General features: G+C 37.9%; 1 protein-coding gene across 4 annotated transcripts in view; it reads right to left on the bottom strand.

The window, feature by feature from the left end:
• Window positions 1–19,990, bottom strand: part of LOC143145669 (choline/ethanolamine transporter flvcr2a) — a 30,433-nt gene extending 10,443 nt beyond the window's left edge. The window contains exons 1-3 of one of the 4 annotated variants that reach the window (XM_076309262.1): window positions 19,461–19,988; window positions 2,294–2,401; window positions 936–1,157 (exon numbers count right to left, since the gene is read on the bottom strand). In XM_076309262.1, the coding sequence (XP_076165377.1) occupies window positions 936–1,157; window positions 2,294–2,377 (306 nt within the window). In that variant the 5' untranslated portion in view covers window positions 2,378–2,401; window positions 19,461–19,988. Of the gene's footprint in view, window positions 1–935; window positions 1,158–2,293; window positions 2,516–8,450; window positions 9,180–19,460 lie in introns of those variants that run through there. The other 3 variants (XM_076309260.1, XM_076309261.1, XM_076309263.1) reach the window with 3 other exon arrangements.
• Window positions 19,991–21,712: the final 1,722 nt, after the last annotated feature.

Raw genomic sequence — 21,712 nt, 5'->3', positions numbered from 1 at the left:
ATTTAAACAAATTGAAAATATCAATATTGAAACTTTGAACGTATCGAAAGGTAATTACTTTTATTTACAAATTACGAAAAAAAAAGATTAATTTTCGCCGCTCCTTCCTCACTTTCCGAAGCTACACGATAAGAGCTTCATTTTTCTCTCGATTCGATATCGATGTCAGGAACGATTAGGGTTAACGACGAGCAAAATTGTATTGCTTAGCGAACAATCTGTTTTCGTGAAATGATCGTCTCGAGTTTGTGTACCAGCAGCTCCCCACCGGAGCCATTAATTCACTAAGAGAGCGTACTCGCCCGGAGGTGTAACTGTACGCTCCGAACCGATAAAACTTTCGTCGCACCTCTCGCGCGGATTAATCGGATTATCGAGCAATTAATTCGTCCGTGTGACGTAAAACGTGAAGAAAAAAAAAAAGTAAAAAAATAGAGTAGAGAACAAGAGAGACGAAAAGAAAAAAAAATGAAAATAATTACAAACGTTCGGGAATAAAGTCCAATAAATATTTTTGACATCGAAGTGTACAGTTCGAGTGCCTTTTACGCGAAATGCAATCTGTTTGCCCGTTGATATGTTTTATTGCCCGTTTCTCGATCCCTTATCAACACGGCCTTCCAACGCAACGAAACATGCAAGTTTTATATACATTCCACGCGATACGGCTCGTCTCGATGTGTAATCTGATTAGATTAGACGCACGATCGAGTTTAAATAATTAACTCGCGGGTGTTTACGCTCCGATTGTAATCGATCGTCGACGCATAAATAACGACCGAATAACTGAAGATAAACAACGAATACCGGTCTCGAAGATTATAGGAGTCTGTGAGCGACACTAACGCACGAAACGAGCTTGTCGATAATTAATTATAACGAAACGTGAACAACGTCGCGGATACGACGATTGTTCGAACGATTGTTGTACTTACGAATTTGTCAAGCAGATAACTCGCTGGAAATATGAACGGAATGTAGGTTATCATAAATATCATGCTGGTCATGTCCACTGCGAAGCTGGACACGTTGTAGTACATCACCACTATGTTCGCGATGATACTGTATTGGATCCATTGCATCGCGTTGCTCGCGCTGTATATCACGAAGATCATTAAAATTAGCCATCGTCGCCTGTATACCTTTGTCTCGACCATCTGTAATTAAACGATCAAAAGGGACCAATTACTCGCGTTGGATTCTTCGAACTTTAGCGACCTCGAATCCGAGGTTCATTTTCTATTGATTCTCTCGGATTTGAGTTCACTCGGATGTAAGATCTATTTCGTGTGAGTTCTCTCAGGTCTGAGTTCTCCACTATGTGAGTTCTCTCGGATCTAAGTTCTCTACGATGTGAGTTCTCTCAGATTTAAGTTCTCCACTATGTGAGTTCTCTCGGATCTAAGTTCTCTACGATGTGAGTTCTCTCAGATTTAAGTTCTCCACTATGTGAGTTCTCTCGGATCCAAGTTCTCTACGATGTGAGTTCTCTCGGATCTAAGTTCTCCACTATGTGAGTTCTATCTGATCTAATTTCTCTACGATCAGAGTTATCTCAGATCTAAGTTCTCCACGATATAAGTTCTATGGAATCGAAATTCTCCATTCTGTAAATTTTCTCAAATCTGAGTTCTCTTCTACGTGAGTTCTCTTAGATCTAAGTGATCTCCTGTGTGAATTTTCTCAGACCCAAGTCCTTCACTTTAAGAGCTGCTTCAATCTAAGTTACGACCTATATGAATTTTCTTCAATTTAAGTACTCTCCTGTGTGAGTTTTCTCAGATTCAAGTCCTCCACTTTGAGAGTTTTCCAAGATCTAAGATTTCAATGAATTGAATATGAATTCTCTCAGATCTAAGTGCTCTCCTATGTGAGTTCCTATGTGAATTCCTCTCCGATAAGAGTATTCTAACGAGTACAGTTACGCTTGTTTCAAACCCGGACACATTTTATACTCGTTAAATTCTTATAAACTGAATCGAAGTTTTTCCATTTCAGATTTCAAAGGAGAACTTTCCATCTCCTTTTCACCATAATTACTAAAAAAAAAAAAAAGTATATCTATATTGCAAACACGATCCTCTCGAGTAAATATTCCCCTATCATTTGAAATTCGCGTCTTCGAAGAAATTCTTGAAATTCTTCACTAACTTTGATTACATGCTTTATAAAGTTTTTTTTAACGAGGATGGACATTCAAAGGTTCTATATTTATAAACACAACACTCTCCGTGAATTTTCTTCATAGTTTTTAATTTACTAGCAGCCTCTTCAACAAGGTTTCCTTAGTCACCTGAGTCGGTTGAACACCACTTTCGATGGCCTTAACGTAATCCGCGGAACTTTTCATCATTTTCGTGTCCGGTCCCTGCTCCATGATCCGTAAACGGTTGTCTTAACGCTGAAACGATTAGGTTAAATAAATCTCGCGACAATCACTCTCCCCTTTTCACCTCGTCCGCGCTCTCTCTTCGTGGTTTTCGAACAACTTTGATTTTCCAGCCGAGCTGGCCGCCTGAAACGAAACAACCGAGAAAGGAGACAATTCTTCGATTAAATTTGCCCGTGACTGGAACGAGAAACGGGTTGTGCTCGAGGTTCTTTTTCCAAACTAAGTCGAGCCGCGAAAACCTTAATGATTTCGCGAGCTTAAAGTACCAATTAGCGGCGCGCGGACTTTTCTTTCCGAGCCCAGTCACAATGCCTTACAGGAACGTCGCCATTCTTGGGGAACCTGGACAATGGATCAACAGTGCACGTAGTGGAAAAATACGCGTGGATCTCCTCGACGATCCTCCAAGTCCTTTGGTAACGTTTCGTTCTACATTTTCGTGCAAGGTGAACCGTGAATCGAATTCAACGTCACATTTGCGATGCAGAGATTCTTCGAGAGACTCTTCCAGCTTGAATTTAACATTTTCGCAAAAATTGCAAAGGATATTGTAAATAAATTGACTGCAATAGTGGTAAACACTGGTACAGGTTACGATAAAAAAAGTAAATGCGGTAAAAATACGTTTTAGGAAAAAATTTAGGGTGTGAAATAGGAGGGGGTGTATTCTTCGTGTAAAAATGAATCGAAAATGTGGAATAAAGTTTTTCGATACGAGGCTTCGTTTTCGAGAAAATCGAGCTTGAGTATTTTTTGGGGCGCGCTGTCGAGCACATGGCTCTGTCCGACCAGTAGTGGCTGCTTCTACTTGCGCAGGTGCTCGCAAGCTATAGCAAGGTTACTGACTCCTCGAATCTTCGGAACTGCGGAGTTTAAGATATCTTGGAACTCGAGATCCATTATCTTGGCATTGATTTCTAGTCACACGTCGTGGTGAAGTATAAAATTCGAGGAAATCGTTTTTCGACAAAGATAAAAAGAAATAATCTTAATAATTGATCGATTCGTAGAACAATCTCGCTTTAGAAGTTGAACGATGGTTTGGATAAAAATTATCTCACCGATGTGAATTTTGTCGCTATTACGGCACCGAGAGCCGTTTAAATTCTGCGATTGTAGAAACTGCGTAAAATTTTTGAAATTCAGATTGCAAGGTGGATAAATTGAATTTTAAATTGTACAGACTGAGGTCGGTGGTGCGCGTGCGGTGAACGCCGATCGGCGTCCGAGAAGTGTGTTTAAGATATATCGTTAAGAGATTTCCGCACAGGTACCGACGTTTGTATTTTACAATGGAAAAAATTAAATTGTGGAATGCGGAGATAAATTCTGATAATTCAACGAATGCAAAATACCTTCTTACGGTACTGCGAACTATTTTTAGTTTGTTGAATGAATATTAAGATGTATATTTTAATTGATTGTCGTGAAACCATTAAATCGTGAAACAAGGGGATAAATTGTTGCATTTTCAACGAATGCATAATATTTTCCACTCAGTGTCGACGCTACTGTTTTTATCCGGTTGCTGGAATGTTAGTTGTACGCATTGCTCCTCTAATGTTCCCCCGTTAACCGTTCCATACATTTTTCCACGAGTCGCGTATGTACTATGCAAATTCATTCCAAGCCTCACGCTCAGCATTTCCGGGTAGAGGTGTAAAAATTTCCGTGTAGGTAATTGATAAAAAAGGTTAAACATCGTCGAACAATAACGGGACCACGCTGACTGAGCGCTATATGGGTATTAAACATAGAAGAGTCGCCTAATGCTTCTTAAACATTTCTCACCGATGACCTCTTTTCGTGTGACAAATTTATCGATGACTATCAATTTTATAAAACGTATAGATAAGTGTGAATTCAATTCTAGACACTGGTACACTGTTCTAAATTTATAACAACGATTATACAAGTATACTTTTTATACGAGGATAAAATATCCTGATATTTAACAATAATAAAAGTGTGAAATAAAATTTTGCTTTTCAATATATTTTATGAATCTAAAAAATGTTAATACGATATCATGAGAGAGGGATTCCATAGTTTAAGAAATTTTCAGCAGTGGAAATTTGTATAGAAAAATGCTTGAAGCTTTCATTGAAAATTTTTTTTGGAAAATGCTTGAAATACACAATGAAAATTTTTCCAGGGAAATGACTGGAAATTATAATGAAAATTTTCCCAGAAAAATATTCCAAACGTAATATTTCAAATGTATAATAATTATAATTTTATATTTTCATCCTTTAGAAATTCTCAAAGTTATTAATAAAAATTAATTCCACATTGATATTTCACGTTTTTCATTTTTACGTACGCGTACATTTTTTAATTTTTATTCGTGATATTTGGTTCATTTTATTGTAATTTAATACTTGGCTTCACGTACAGATCTAGTCCAGATTTTCAAACGAATTCGAGAAACAATGCTCGAATCCTTGGACCGAAGGACTTTTAAAGGTCGAGACTTTCCAACATTGCTGTGTCGAATTTATAGGAAATCGATGGATGCTCGATCGTGGATTCAACGCGAGTTTCGCCTGGAATTCGAGGTTTTAAGGTCAAGGATCATGGAATTGGAAGAATCGTTTATGCGTCTGACATGAATATAGAAACTTCACCTTATTTCCGTTTCACCATTGTTAACGAATTTTGTGATTAAATTCTGTGGAGACACTGTGTTCGAAGGGACCTCGAACAAATTATTCCAAACACGTATTATTTGCTCGTCCTTGCAACAAATCTCGGTTATTTCAACCAGCTACACCGAGTAGGTTCTATAATAAAAATTTTTATAACTTCTGAACTCTGCCAATAAAAGACTCACTTTAATTAATATTAGATTTTACAATATAAACCTTTTTATCTGGTTATATTTTATCTTTGCACAGATTCACGTTTAACAATAATTATGAAAATAAATAATAAGAATACACGTTTAATAATAATAATAGTTACTTTACTTTTGTTTACACTCTCGTGACCATTTCACACAATAAATACAATTTTTCTAAATTTATCACCAAATCAATAATTTAGTTTCCATAATTAATTATTCTATTTTCCTCGAAGATTGATCACTAAGAAAAGAGCAAGAAAATAATTTCACATTGACACAGTTTTCGTTTCATAGAAATAAAAATTTTACTCGCTGATATAGTGGTTTTAAAATTACAGTAACTACTGTCGCACAAAAATTGACAAAAAAATCAAATAAACACGAATGCTCGATTTTTACGAGAAATTGATAAATAACAATTCTATTAATCTACTGATCCTAACTTTCATTGTCATTTTCGTCGATTGTTTATAATAATCATTATTATGTACTCCCCAACTAAGATACACACAATCACTGTCCACACAATATTATTTAATTTTCATTCAACTTTGTACTCTCTTTCGTCAATTTTCAACCAGCCTCGTGTCTCCTAAAACCACACCCTCTCGTCTCTTTTTTAATATTAAATAAATCGTGCAGGCGTGCTTCGTGCCTCCGTAGGGGCTCTCTTTAAAGAGAAATATCGACGTGTCCAGCTACCCATGAACCCAGAACCAGAGCCCGATGGAATTGGAAAATTTCAGAGCACGATGAATCATTCGACACATAACAGTGGAAAAGAAATTCCCCGGTCGGGTCGTTTCGAAGTCCAGTCTGTTTCGCATCGAGTTCAGGCCCGATCCACACGGAAACTTCTGACGTTTCGATATCCGTGATCTCGATACCGATACGATAACGAGCGTTAAATATCGTTCGACGATAAATTACGTTACTGAATTTCGAAACGTGGCGTTTTCCCGCGCATCGAGCCACGATGAGTCACGTTTACCACGAAACGATTTTTCTACGTTTGCCTCGCTAGATGATACCAGGCTACGGAATCTCGGAATTTCCACGAAATGTTTTCGTGCACGGTGTTCTCAGTTCCTATTGGACGGTCGGAAAATATCCCAGGCATCGTTAATTGCTTGCCACGTGAACAAAACGAACAATATCCGAGGGACAAGGAGAACCGTGTACGAAAGAGACGAGACCAACGTGGCAATGCATCGAATTGATCAGATTTCGTGAAATCGAGGAAATTTGGTTCAACATCGTCACGTGTAACGATTTGTAACAATTGAAGAATTCTCGTGTGACGCGAGGCGATTAATATTATTTTTTTTTTAAAGTTATCACGAGCCTGTGGAAATTTACAAACGCGGAATCGTGAGAGAAAAAAGTCTTGAGCGGCGCTGCATAGCGAGTTATCGAGATGCAGCTATTTTCAAGTGTAATTATTATGGATAAATAGTCCTCGATCGATATTTACGATCGCTAGTTTAATTGCTCCGTATCCGTTTACACGGTTACGTAATTTTTGAAGGAATTTGCGAGATCGAGTGAACTCAACGATACAGTTCCTTGGCATTGGTGTTTATAGTTATTATAGTCTGCTCGAGAATTGTTCATTCATTGTTGGAACGTGGACACGAGATATGTATAAACTTGTGTTTACTGATACTTTTTTTTCGATTGTGGAGATTGGGTTAATGATACTTTTTCTTAAATATCGACATTGATTTGTAGTCAAAGTGTAGAAATGTAATTTTTGAATTTTATTATTGAACTGTTATTATTACTTTTTTTTTGGAACGATATTTATTTCCGAAAATGTAATTTTTGAATTTTATTATTGAACTGTTATTATTACTTTTTTTTTTAAACGATATTTATTTGCGATCGAAGTGTAAAAACAAGAGAAATTGTTTATTTTTTGTATTTTGTAGTTCAGATCAGGCCTGCAGATTTTCGAATTTTATTATTGAACTGTTATTATTACTTTTTTTTGGAACGATATTCATTTGCGATCGAAGTGTAAAAACAAGAGAAAATGTTTATTTTTTGTATTTTGTAGTTCAGATCAGGGCTGCAAATTTTCGAATTTTATTGTCGAACAGTTTTGTGCGAATTGAATATTTATTATACGAGGATAGTGTTATCTTTTGTAAGGTGTCTTGAGATACGTGTGAAGTGTGATTAGAAATAAAAATGACTTTTGTTTGTATTCTTAAAGGAGAATTTTTTCCCGATACTGTACTTTCTCCCGATATTAAATATTTCTAGCGAAAGATAAACATTATTGGAAGCTTCGTTACCATTTTCAATCGAAGGAGTTGAATTTGTCTACTTTTTATTTTTCTAAGAATTGTTAACCAAGAGGTTAACTTAAAAGGACTCTTAAGTATTGTAAAAAGTATTGTAAAAGTACTCGATACTTTACTTCTAACTTCCAGGTAACCCTGAATATTACTACACATTATACATTATTATATATTACATTCAACTAGTAAAAGTTAAAGAATTGATTAACCAAGAGGTTAACAATTCATCTAAACAAGGTATTGTAAAAGTACTCCATACTTTACTTCTAACTTCCAGGTAACCCTGAATATTATTACACATTAAACATTATTATTACATTCAACTAGTAAAAGTTAAAGAATTGATTAACCAAGAGGTTAACAATTCATCTAAACAAGATATTGTAAAAGTACTCGATACTTTACTTCTAATTTCCAGCTGAATATTATTACACACTAAAAATTATTATAAATTACATTTAAATAACATGCTACACTTTAAACATTTTTTGTCAGCCAGAAGACAAATTCTATTAGAATTCTAACTATCGTTCGCAACAAATCTAAAGATGCTCACTGTGTATTCCACTTCTAACTTCAGGTGACCTTGAACATTACTATGGTACACTTCCTCCGTCTTTGTTCACCAATAATGCCATTTAACAATCTCAAAAAGGTAATAACGTTCCCTGAAAGAATCTTCCGACTCGAAACTTCTAAAACTATTCAAACTTCCTTTAGATAAATTCCCCATAAAGAACAATTCCTTCACCATCAGCACCGTACCTCCTCACTCCTTCGTTCCTGACACATCCTGATCCCCTAATCGTCCCTGCTCAGTTTCCTCGCGAGGAGAAAACCGGTTCCCCAAGAACGGTTCCAAGAACGTCATTTCAAACAGGTGAGAAAATATATGAAAAAAACTTACCTCGAAAAAGTGACACTCTTACATCGATCGATCGATCTCGATCCCGATCTCGCAGAATCCCAACCTCCGTGTACCATAAACGTTTCTCTAATTCACCAAGACCGTTGTCCACGATCTTCGCGATGTTCTCCAGTTACGAGACACGAGGTAGCGAAACGCGTCCACGTGGTATCGCGCGAGTGATTCGCGCGCCGCGTTGGAAATTCGAAAAAAGAGAAAAAAAAACACCACGTGCCGCTGGAACTTCTCCAAAAGAAGAATGAACAACAAAAGTAACAAAAACAAAAAAACAAAGGTAAAGAAACACCGTTTGGAACCACTCCAAAGCACTCGGTGGAGCGTCGAACCGATCTACGAGCTGGAAGAATACCTTAGGGCGCACGCGAAACGATCGACGTGGATCGTGTACACCCGAGAGGATCTCTGACGAACGATCGAATCACCGAGCAACCGTCGAAAGTGTTATGTATGGAAATAAAACACGACGAAACCACAGTCTTGGATGGTGTTCTTGGTGTAGTTGGTTTCTCACGGTTGTCTCTCTCGCACACTCGGTCTTGGTATCGATCGTAGGGGTTACAGGTCTCGTTGGAACCAGACGTGTGTAAAACCAAGGGGTACCAGAGGGTTATCTGTTCAGACGTGTACGTGCTCCTCTGTCATGTTACGCTCGTGCCGGTACGACATCCGAGTCCACCGAGCGCTGGACATTAACTAAATCCGATGGATTCGGCGCGGCTCGCACCACCTACGTCCTTCGTCTGATAGCGGCTTGTCTCGCGCATCGTTCGACCGCGGACAGCTCATTGCTTCTGCGCGAGATGCCCGATGGTACGAAACCAGCCGCGGAGATTGAAACGCGCCGCGATAACGGAACGCGGTGTACCTTCGGGACGCGAGGGGATCACGGCGGGCTCGTGGACCGTGGACGAGTGTCTTCGGGGAGTGGGTCTTGGGAGACCCGAGGTGGATCGAGGGATAGAGATTGTGGAATGTTTAGGTTTGAGAGTACGAAAGATTAGATATATTCCTGGTGAGTCTTTCGAGTATTGGATGCCTCTTGAGGGTATTTGTTTTCTGATTAGAAGGATTGATAGGTGATTTGGGATGAGAAGAGGACTGTGAGATATGTGTAGCTAATGTGGAAGACCCAAGATGGATCGAAGGATCGAGATTGTAGAAAGTTTAGGTTTGAGAGTGCGAAAGATTAGATATATTCCTGGTGAGTCTTTCGAGTATTGGATGCCTCTTGAGGGTATTTGGGTTTTGATTAGAAGGATTAATAGGTGATTTGGGATGAGAAGAGGACTGTGAGACATGTGTGGTTAATGTGGAAGACCCTAGCTGGATCGAGGAATCGAGGTTGTGGAATGTTTAGGTTTGAGAGTGTGGAGGTCTAGATCTATCCTTGGTGAGTCTTTCGAGTCTTGAGGGTATTTGTTTTCTGATTGGAAAGATTGATAGGTGTTTTGGGGATTGTTTGGGATGAGAAGAGGATGATGGGACATGTGTAGCTAATTTGGGGTTCTTTTGGTGGTAGAGAAGGAGGCATTTTGGGTCTTGGATGTGCCTATACAAGTGTTTGATCTTTTAGAGATAATAATGGTTTCTCGAAAGGTGAGATTTATGTTTGAGAGTATGCTCTCCTTATCCTGGAGAGTCTGGATCTATCTTTGGTGAGTCTTTCGAATCTTGGATGGGTCTTGAGGGTATTTGTTTTCTGATTAGAAGGATTGATAGGTGATTTAGGATAAGAAGAGGACTGTGAGACATGTGTAACTAATGCAGGGTTCTCTTGAAGGTACAGAAGGCGGCATTTTGGGTCTTGGATGTGCCTATGAATGTGTGTGACCTTTTACAGATGATAATGGATTGTCAAAAGGTGAGGTTTAGGTTTGAGAGTATGGAAGAGTCTGGATCTATCCTTGGTGAGTCTTTCGAGTCTTGGATGCGTCTTGAGGGTATTTGTTTTCTGACTAAGAGGATTGACAGGTGTTCTCTTGGTGTTTGAGATAAGAAGAAAGCGTTAGAATACGTGTATCTCTTGTTTAAAGACAAGGAGTCATTTTGGGTCTTAGATGTGTCTTGGAAAGTATTTATTTTCTGATCGAGAGGAATGGCAAGTGTTCTTTCTTCGTTGCTGTTGTTCGAGATAAGAGGAGAAACGTTGGAATACGTGTAGCTGGTACAAGATTGGTAAAACCGCTTCTCTTGGTGAAAGACGAGGAGGCATTTGAACGTGAGAACGCGCCAAGTTGATCTCAGTCTCCTATCTTTGTCTTAGACGTGTCTTGGAAAGTGTTCTTAGGGATGACAGATTTTCTCTCGATCGGTATCATCGTGCATTATTCGGGATAAGACAACGCTCAGCTGGCAAGTTGTCGAGCCTATGACGCATCTTAGGTGTCATAGTCTCGAAGGTATTTGTTCTCTGGTTAAGATGATTGGTGGCTGTTTTCTTGTTATTGGAGATAAGAAGAGAACGTTGGAATATTTGTAGCCAGTACACGAGATTCTCTTGGTGAAAGACACGAGCGTGAGAACGCGCGAGGTCGATCATGGTTCTCTATCTTTGTTTAAGTTGCATCTTGGAAAGTGTTCATCATCTTTGGGATGACAGGTTTCCCCTGGTGGGTATCGTTATTCATTATTTGGGGCAAGAGAACGTCCAGGTACACGTTGCTGAACAATTTCAATTTCAAAGAGATCTCAGCGAGTCAGCTTAAAGTTCTCAAGCCTGAGAACACCTGGATCGATCCTGGCTCGTCTTTCACATCTTGGTTGCATCCTCGAACTATTTATTTTCCGATCGAGAGGATTAAGAAGTGGAGGGATAAGAAGAGGCAATTGGCTTCTCTCGTCGAAAGGCGACCAAGCTTATGTTCTTCGTTGCAGGGAGTCTTAGATGAGCTTTAAGAAACATTAATCCTCAGATTGGTCTGACCGATGACTTCTCTCCTGATTAGTATCGTTATTGATTGTTCAAGATAAGGAGAAACAGTTAAGATACACCGTGTCATTTAGATTGTTGCTACTTTTACTTCTCAGTCCTCCAGAAGTTGAGTACACTTGGGTTCATCTTGGTTTCCCTTTAGGGTTCTAGATGTTCCCTGAAAGTACTTATCCTGTGCCTGAGAGATCCTCCAGATGTTTTCTTTGTTAGTATCAATCTCTGAAAGTACTCGTCCAGGGAGAAAAGTCCTTTAGATGTCCCTTTCTTAGTATTATTCTCTGAAAGGTACTTGTCCTGTGACTGTAAGGTTCTCTAGATGTCCTATTTGTTAACTGTGGCCCCTTTTATTGAAAATTGAGCATTCCTTCTCGAGTGCAAGAGCGTTTCGATCGATGTTGGTTCCTCGAGGTGAGCCTGGAGGGGTAGTCTGATCGAGAGGATTGCTAAGAGCTCTTCGTTGGTTATCAATCGAGATAAAAAACAATATCGAGGACTCTGTCGTTCAAACTGTTCAGACCTTTCTCATTATCAGAAGCAAACAACCCTCCAAAGCGATTTCAAATAAAGGACACTCGTCAATTATATTCTAATATGACCAATTAATCGCTTGATCCTTTTTTTAGAGCAAAAAACAGACTAGTACGATTCAGATACTTTATTTTAGCTTTGATTTCAGATACATTTGAGAGTTTATATTTGTTCTTCGGTCTGAGAACTTTCAGATCGATATTGGTTTAGTGTTTTTCTGGGTGATTGTGTTTCAAAGATCTTTCAAGTGCGATGATCGATAATTGCTCGTAAAGTGTTGAGAAATTTATTTAGATCGAGAGAAGATCAATCAAATTAACGAATGAATCTAAATTTCTCTCTGTTGAGAGGAGAACGATCCTCGAAAGTTTCACGAACCTATTACTCGATGTTTGGACCATGTGTTGCTCGACTGTTCGGTGCAACAGGTACACGTGTAGCTGTATAGTCTGTATTTATGCGATTTTCGTGTCTCTCGTCGGATGATTGAACACATGTTGATTCCAGACTCGTTCTTCTTTCATTTTTTGGCCACTGAATGCATCTTTCGGATCTCTGAACGAGAATACGGACGATGATCCTTTCCGTTGGCACGGTGCCTCGATTTCTCACGGTTCTATAATTTTATTAACTCCAATTCCAGAGATTTTGCCTCTGGATCGCCGGATTTACGTCACAGAAGCTCTCTAAAATGATTTGTGGACGATTTCGAACGATAAAGTGCTCGATACTTTATGAAACGGACGTTCTCGTGAGACTTTGATTTGTACAATTTCAATTCGAGACTCATTGGTAGCTGATCCATCGACGAAACCGATTTTTTGGCAAGAGTAGGAAAATTACTATGAGAATCTAATTATTCTCTTAATAGTTGACCATTGATTACGACGATTAGTGAATTTTTAATAGAGAATTTTATATAGTTTGCTATTTTTGTTCCTCTTTCCAAAGAGTGTAATCGTATCTCGAAATTTCATTAATTTCATCAATTCCATCAATTTCATCAATTTCACCAATTTCATCAATTTCATCGTTTTCATCAATTTCGCCAATTTCGTCAATTTCGTCAATTTCGTCAATTTCGTCAATTTCGTCAATTTCGCCAATTTCGTCAATTTCGCCAATTTCATCAATTTCATCAATTTCATCAATTTCATCAATTTCATCAATTTCATCAATTTCATCAATTTCATCAATTTCATCAATTTCATCAATTTCGTCAATTTCGTCAATTTCATCAATTTCATCAATTTCATCAATTTCATTGATTTCATTGATTCAGTAATTCCATTAATTTCATCAATTGCATTGCTTACATTGATTTCAGTAATTTCATTAATTTCATCAATTGCATTGATTTCATTATTGTGACAAAAAGTTCAGTTCAATTTCTTGAGAGAATAATTTTCCAATTTCAGAAAGCCCAATGCAATCGCTTTGATACTCGACCATTCGAACACGTCCGACGTTAACAATAGCATGCCCGTAAACAGAAAAAGTCCATTTCACAGATAATGGTACCGAACGATAACGAAATAACGGTCTACTGCAAGGCCAACGTAGATGGAATGGAACTTTTTATGGGAAAACGATCCGAAGCGGCACGAGAAATTATCTCGACTTTGAATCATTGGAGAAGAAATCCAATTTTCTCGTTAAAGTCGCGTGACATGAATCCTTTAATCTCTGAAGTCGACCCTTCGAAGTTTTTCACCTTCTTAGTTCCATTGAAAAAATTATAAAGGTTCGATGGTATTAAATTATTGACTCTCGGAGAAAAATGGTACCTTCTGCGAGAAACGCTGTCTCAAATTAAACTGTCACCCTTTTGAGTGCTCGATTTCTTACTCTATTGTAATTGAAAGCTTCACGGATAATGGTCCCTGTACAATGCACTCCAAAAATCTATACTTTCTTAAGAAACTACATTGTACTATATCTCAATTCTATGTATATAGTTTCCAATTAAAATTTACCGCAAGAATAAGTCGTAAAAGTATGTTAAAAAAAAGTTTAACGCCCAGTACAGTAACATTCGTTTATTTTTTTACAAAATTTGCAATTAAGTACCTTTTAACAATTTGCACTCCTTAATTTCCGTTACCTACCAATAAGTCCTTGATTAATTTACAAAATAGATAAAAAAAGGGTTCTCGATATAATAATGTATCGTAAGAATGCAGAGTATGTAACAAATATCTCATTTATATTTTTATTTAAATTGTATTGTATAATGTCGAGTGTAGTTCAACATTGGTGTAAGAAATGTGATGTTGAGCTACACTCAACATTGGTGTAAGAAATGTGATGTCGAGTTTAGCTCAACATTAGTGTAAAAAATGTGATGTTGAGCTAAACGCAACATTGGTGTAAGAAATGTGATGTTGAACTACACTCTACATTGGTGTAAGAAATGTGATGTTGAGCTACACTCAACATTGGTGTAAGAAATGTGATATTGAGCTACATTCAACATTGGTGTAATAAATGTGATATTGAGCTACACTCAACATTGGTGTAAGAAATGTGATGTTGAGCTACACTCTACATTAGTGTAAAAAAATGTGATGTTGAGCTAAACTTAACGTTGGTGTAAGAAATGTAATGTTGAGCTAGACTTGACATTGGTGTAAGAAATGTGATGTTGAGTTAGATTTGACATTGGTGTAAGAAATGTGATGTAGAGTTTAGCTCAACATTAGTGTAAAAAATGTGATGTTGAGCTAAACTCAACGTTGGTGTAAGAAATGTAATGTTGAGCTAGACTTGATATTGGTGTAAGAAATATGATGTCGAGTTTAGCTCAACATTAGTGTAAAAAATGTGATGTTGAGCTACACTCAAAATTGGTGTAATAAGTGTGATATTGAGCTACACTCAACATTGGTGTAAAAAATGTGATGTCGAGCCTACACTCAACATTGGTGTAAAAAATGTGATGTCGAACCTACACTCGACATAAATTGCCAAGTGTTGAAACTTGTACTGTTCTCGTGTACTCTCTTCAAAATCCTGGCACGTGTTCAACGCTTGTCTGACCAGAGACGCAATGATTCTACTGACTCCGAGGAATGCCCTTCGATCGTAGAAAGTCACCGCGAAAGTGTTGCAAATCGTTTAAACATTACACGCAAACAACGAACGATACGATTCTTTTGTTCGAGAACACCTTTGGCTGGAAACCTTAATCAAGGATTAAGGTCCGTGAAATCGCTCTGGGCTAAGATGAAGTCGGCGGGCATCGAGCGTCTACGCGACTTAACGCAATAAATTTTTATCAGCGAAAGTCTTTGTTAGTGAAAAACGAGCGTGCAATAAATGGCCACTGAAATGTATACAAAATGACGACGGTACCGATCGTACGGTACGTGCTCGATGCGTGATACTATTTTCGAGCAAACAGAATCTTCTGGGAATATCGTGGTTTAAGTCGCTCGCAAATCCGATTTTACCGGTGGTAAACAGAACGCGTACTTCCAATCGACGTGGTTCGTAGAGTCGTTGTAAATTATTGTTGTTGTCGCGGGATATGTGTGTTCCTACTTGCAACAACAATAGAGAAGCGTGGAACGAATCTACGTGTTTATCGTAACGATAGCAGTTGACGAGATGGTAAACGAATGTTTCGTTTTGTGGAAATTAGATTCGTACGATGACTCACAGTTACGTGGAAATATTACGTAACGGCGTGATGTGTAATTTTTTTTTTTTATTGTAAAATCAACGATCAACGATTCTTACGGTGGAAGATCGATTTGAATTTTCGGACGGGTACAATAATTCGGGATTACGATTAAATCGTTTCGATGATTTGTACGTCTCTGTTACGATACCAGGGATTTGTTTAAGTCTTATTCGTTGAAGTGTACGCTTTACCGAAATACGGTTTATGTTAACGATGAGAAAGATAACTCGAGATCCTTATGTAATCGTTCTTTCTTTGCGAATTTTTATTGCAATAGGAACGATTTCTTTATATACCGTTTATTACGCGTGTCGTTACAGTTGATCGCTTCTCAGGGACTTGGATTATTCGAATTCTATGAACAAAGTTGTAATACTTGGGTATTTGAACAGCATTATTCGAATATTTGAGTTTTTCGGTATTACTGTTCGAATATTTGACTACTCGAATACCATTGTTCGAATATTTGAGTATTCGAATACCATTGTTCGTATATTTAAGTACTCGAATATCATTGTTCGAATATTTGAGTATTCGAATACCATTATTCGAATACTTGAGTACTCGAACATCATTATTCATATATTCGAGTACTCGAATATCATTGTTCGAATATTTGAGTACTCGAATATCATTATTCGAATATTTGAGTAATCGAACATCATTATTCGAATACTTGAGTACTCGAATATCATTATTCGAATGTTAAATGAAAATTCAGTTTGAAAAATAACGATGAACTGCAGAAAAAATCGAAGCAGACGACTGCAACAAAAAAAAAAATTATCAGGTATTCGAATAAAGAAAAATTCTATAAGTAGTCCATTACTTATCTATCCAACTGTATTTCACGAAACATTTCCGCTTTCCTCGGGTACAGATAAACTGCAAACGATGATATTTGTCGAGAATTTTCCACGAAGTTTTCGTCTATGTATCGATATCTCTCGAACTTTGCAATCGACCCTTTTCTTATCGCTACATTGGTAGCTCCTGAAATACGAGATTACCTGGCCCTCGTGCCACGAGTCTCGTCGGTTCGAAGTTATATCATCGACGAGATAAAGAATCGTCTCGTCGATCGAGAACGTGCTAGAAACCTCATTCACTTCCACGATGCTTTCCAGACAACTAGTTCTTTCAACAAACAAAAACTCCGTATCGAATCTCGAACGTTATTGATGTATCAACAACATTCAATTTATTTCGCTTGTGAAAATAGTGAAAAAAAAAAACAATGTTTAACGTTGCAGTGGGTTCTCAGTCCAGTAACAATTTCAAAAAATTGATTCCTTTCACTTTATTATTGTAATAAATATTGTATCCTGTTCTCTCTATTATTGTATACCGTGCTTTCGTGTATTATACTTCTACTTTGTGTATTTGTTTTCCCATTATCTCCTATTAATTGTTTCCAATAGTCAACTAAATGAAAAAAGTGTAAAGAAAAAGTACTCCTTTTTTTCTTCTCAAAATCGATACTTTAATCCAGATAGGACACCAACGAACGTAACGAGTTGGTACAACAAATGATTCTATTTACAGTAGTGTCTCTCAGGTTGTCACAGGCTTTTCCCCACCATTGATAACTGGTATCTCGCTCGTTCTCCCTCTTGATCGATGGCATAAAAAGTGAAACGAGCCGGAGCTAGGACGACAAACGATTCCATATACAGTAGTGTCTCTCAGGTTGTCACAGACTTATTCCCACCATCGATAACCGGTATCTCGCTCGCTCTCGCTCTTGATCGAAGGCATAAAAAGTGAAACGAGCCGGAGCTAGGACAACAAACGATTCCATTTACAGTAGTGTCTCTCAGGTTGTCACAAACTTATCCCCACCATCGATAACCAGTATCTCGCTCTTTCTCGCTCTTGATCGAAGGCATAAAAAATGAAACGAGCCGGAGCTAGATAACGGCGATAAGAATTTCACTGACCTATCCCTCAGGTTGTCACAGCTCGCTCCACGTGGCTCTTAGATCGTTTCGTTCGCGGCGAATTGAGACAAATCGTTCCTCGTCACTTTTCTCGTCGATCTCTGTCTCGTGAATGCCTAATTGGTGAAATATCGGTGCAACGTGTTTAAACAATTACGCTTGTAACGTGTAATTCGATTCGACGCGGACGCGACGATATCCCGCGCGCGTCATTGATAAAACATTTAGTGGCGATCAGTATTATCTATATTATCTGCGCACGATGTATTACACGATATAAATTATGATGCTCGTCGTCGCACGGGCCACGTACAACGCGTTAAGTTATGCAACGTTTGTCCACGAGTGTATGTAAACCGTGCATAGAACGCGTTCCATAAATATTAAGCGAGCGGGACGTTTAATCCTACGTCGTCTGAGGACTTCAAGGGGAAAACTCAACGCGCCGGAATATAGTACTACCTATCTTACGCAAGTTTTTCTCAACGATGAAAAAATACGGAATTAAAATTTAGAACACCCCCCTTCTCCCTCCCCCTCACCCTCTTTGTTCGCGCGGATGCGACGTCGGGATAAATTATGATATTTTTCAACCGTGTGTGGAAACGAGAGCCGCGGCGATTAAACGAGAGTTGAATTAATCCGTGGAATTACAATTAGGTTAAGTTGACAACAAATGTACCATTTATTTCTATTGAGAAATTTAATCTAATTTTTCTCTGTGTATATTCATTTTTTATTTTTTACCTCTCTTTCTCTATTATTATTGTTCGCCTTCTCTCGCTGCACTCGTGGTGTACAGATGTATTGTTATTGTTAAATCGAGAATTCTGAAAGGGAATTAATCAGAGCGAGAATGTGAAATGTAATGTACATTTTGATGAGAATTTTTGGGAGAATATTTCAGATCTAAGTTTTAGATAATATTTCGCTTGGAAGATTTTTATGTGAATATTTTCCATTTGAATTTCTCAAAGTGTTTTCATTTTCTGTACTGAACTATGAACTATTTTAGGTCGCTCGTATTTCCTCCGTGGCTTTCGTTTGCGCGTTGTTTCGACGAATTAATTTCACCAACAAATGCATTCTTCCACACCGACTGCATTCTGCTTTATCGTTATATTTACGTTCATTCTCTGTACAATGAGAGGCGCTTGGAAAAGGAGCCGTTTGCATCTATTGTGTACCAGTGTTCTATTCACAGAACATTCGGAACAAATCTCCCCGCTGGTACTAAAATTTACTCGATTCCCACGCTATGTTTTCAAACGCAACACATTATTGTTGACAAAATAATTATTTCACAGCCAAGGGAACAGTTTAGTAATTTCAAGCAGAAAAAATCCATTTCGCATTCTCACGATCGAGAATCATTGTTCCAGGAAGATTGACACGAAACACGAAAAATTGACAATTTGCAAAAAAAAAAAAAGTAAAAAGTTTCTATTAAAATATTCGATAATTTTTGCCGGAGAAACTCGTTGATTTTTGCTCGAAAATTAAAAATTAAAAATACTCGAGATACTTTATCGACGTATTTGTTATTTCACAGCTTCGTGAACCACAGTACCGGTATTTAAAATTTCCAAAATTACAAACATCATTCCTGAAACGTGAATTTACAGTGCTGGTCACCAGTGACCACCGAGACACTCAGATCGTTAGGAACTTTCACGAAAAAGATCACAACCGTAGTTTCTCTCTTCGAATGAATTCACGTTCTCGATTCGATTTGTAAAAAATAAAGAAAAATAAGAAAAAAAAAGAAAAGAACGCAAGGGGATAATGATCCGTGGTCGACGTTGCGACCGATAAAAGTTCCAAACAACAGGAAAGTTTCTCCTATCTCTGCAAAGCGCTATCTAATCAATCGGGTGCGTAACAGAAACGAAAAATAGTCATACCTCAGATATCATCCGATGGGAAGGTCGATTCGGGAATAGAAGAGTGTTCGATTCCTCCGGAACCTCACGAATTTCGTGCATGATCGATCAGATGTTATGTTACAAGATTCTCGATCGTGGAACTTCGCACTGTGACTCGATTTCACGGTGCTTCGGTTTGTTCATTTATAATCGATCCTATCGCGTCGATTCTTCGTGTGGACGTATCGATAGCGTCTCGATGCACGCGCGAAACGACGAAAAAAAAATTAGAAAAACAATGTCTAATCGCGTCGATTAATTTCACGAAATTTCAAGGTCACTACGTACGAATCGCGACGACGAGCGAAAATCACTCAGGTTTTTCGGCGATCGCGAAAACCTTCGATCTGTTACAACATGGACACGGTCGTTAATTGGCCGAAGTCAGAGACCAATACACATCGTCGTTCCCACCTGGAATATTAGATTTTGCTAGTGGAGACATGTTTACAATGGCTGAACACGTACGCGTACACGAACACGCGCGGAGCGGCTGATACCAGCTTGGGATTACTTCGTTAGTTAGCGTCGCGAAACTGCGACGCTCTATCGGGGCGATGACGAATTTTCTGTCATGCATCCGGCGCTCTTATCGGACAGTGATTTCGTTGTCAATCGAGGCGTTTGTTTTTTTCGTTCCGTGCATCGTGGGCGCCAACGAAGTGGGAATACATCGTTTTCGATGAGAGGGAAACTTCTTTCAAGGGATTCGAGTGGGGGGATTATAGAAGGGGGATTTTATTGGGGAAGAAGTTGCTTATAACGTGGAGAATATTAGGAGTGTGTACTCGAGAAATTATTGTAAAAGGGGGAAATTTGAGGGATCATTTTCTGAAGGAGTTGCTTATAACGTGGAGAATATTAGGAGTGCATACTCGAGAAATTATTGTAAAAGGGGGAAATTTGAGGGATAATTTTCTGAAGGAGTTGCTTATAACGTGGAGAATATTAGGAGTGTGTACTCGAGAAATTATTGTAAAAGGGAGAAATTTGAGGGATCATTTTTTGAAGAAGTTGCTTATAATGTGGAGAATATTAGGAGAACAAACTTACATACTTGAGAAATAATTGTAAAAGGGGGAAATTTGAGGGATAATTTTTTGAAGGAGTTGCTTATAACGTAGAGAATATTAGGAGTGCATACTCGAGAAATTATTGTAAAAGGGGGAAATTTGAGAGATGATTTTTTGAAGAAGTTGCTCATAACGTGGAGAATATTAGGAGAACCAACTTACATACTTGAGAAATAATTGTAAAAGGGGGAAATTTGGGGGATAATTTTTTGAAGAAGAAGTTGCTTATAACGTGTAGAAAAAGTTAGGAATAAAACCTTCCATATTCGAGAATTAATAATAAAAATAGAAGATTGAATAAATATTATTTTATTAAAAAACTCGCTTACAACGCGCAAAAAGATAACAATAAAACCTTCTATACTAGAGACGTAGAAAAATTTTAAAAATACAAAAGTGAAATTTTCGAAACGATTTTCAGATTCTTAATAAAAATTCCCAATTGAAATCGTATTTATTATTAATTAACATTGCCAGTATGGTTTTAAAATTACGCATAAATAAATCGTGTTTAATTTAACGTATTTTTGTCTCTCTAATATTTCTCTTCTCCATTGAATTTTTTTATCCAAGTTATTAAAAATACAGGAGGAAATATAAACCTATTTTATCGGTCCCCAGAAGCTCGTTGGTGTATTTTAAAAAAACCTTTTCACGTTTTTTCACTGCTATCGGACAAAGAATCTGAAGTGTTTAACATAAAACAAACCAGATTTGGTCGTGTAATCGATAGCTTTAAATGTGCTGGCATATCTTTGACATTTAATTAAGCGAATCGAGAAAACAGAATACTGTGTATCGCTTTTGGAAATATCTGTCCGAAAGAATGCGAATCTTATAAATACTGTACACAAATTTATAGACACGATAATAAACACTAAACGTCAATCTGTGATCCTTAACAAGTTTTTAATAAATTCAACGTGTTTCTGTCAACACTGGAGGACCCATCCATAAGTAGAAACACAAACGTGTAAAAACGCTATGCGAACTCGACAAAAATAGCACTTTGGAGAACTTTACCGCGGTTATTTAGCGATTTTAGAGTCGAGAGTTAAACGTCGTTGTTTACGTTATAGGCGTGTTTTGTCGGGGTCGCTCCATTACGAGAACAAATACCGAAAGATCGTGCTCTCGTTAAATTTTTACACCGTGTAT

This window comes from Ptiloglossa arizonensis, chromosome 4 (assembly GCF_051014685.1).
Source record: "Ptiloglossa arizonensis isolate GNS036 chromosome 4, iyPtiAriz1_principal, whole genome shotgun sequence".
In the NCBI taxonomy this organism is placed as follows: Eukaryota; Metazoa; Arthropoda; class Insecta; order Hymenoptera; family Colletidae; genus Ptiloglossa; species Ptiloglossa arizonensis.
This window is presented reverse-complemented; position numbering and strand designations above follow the sequence as displayed.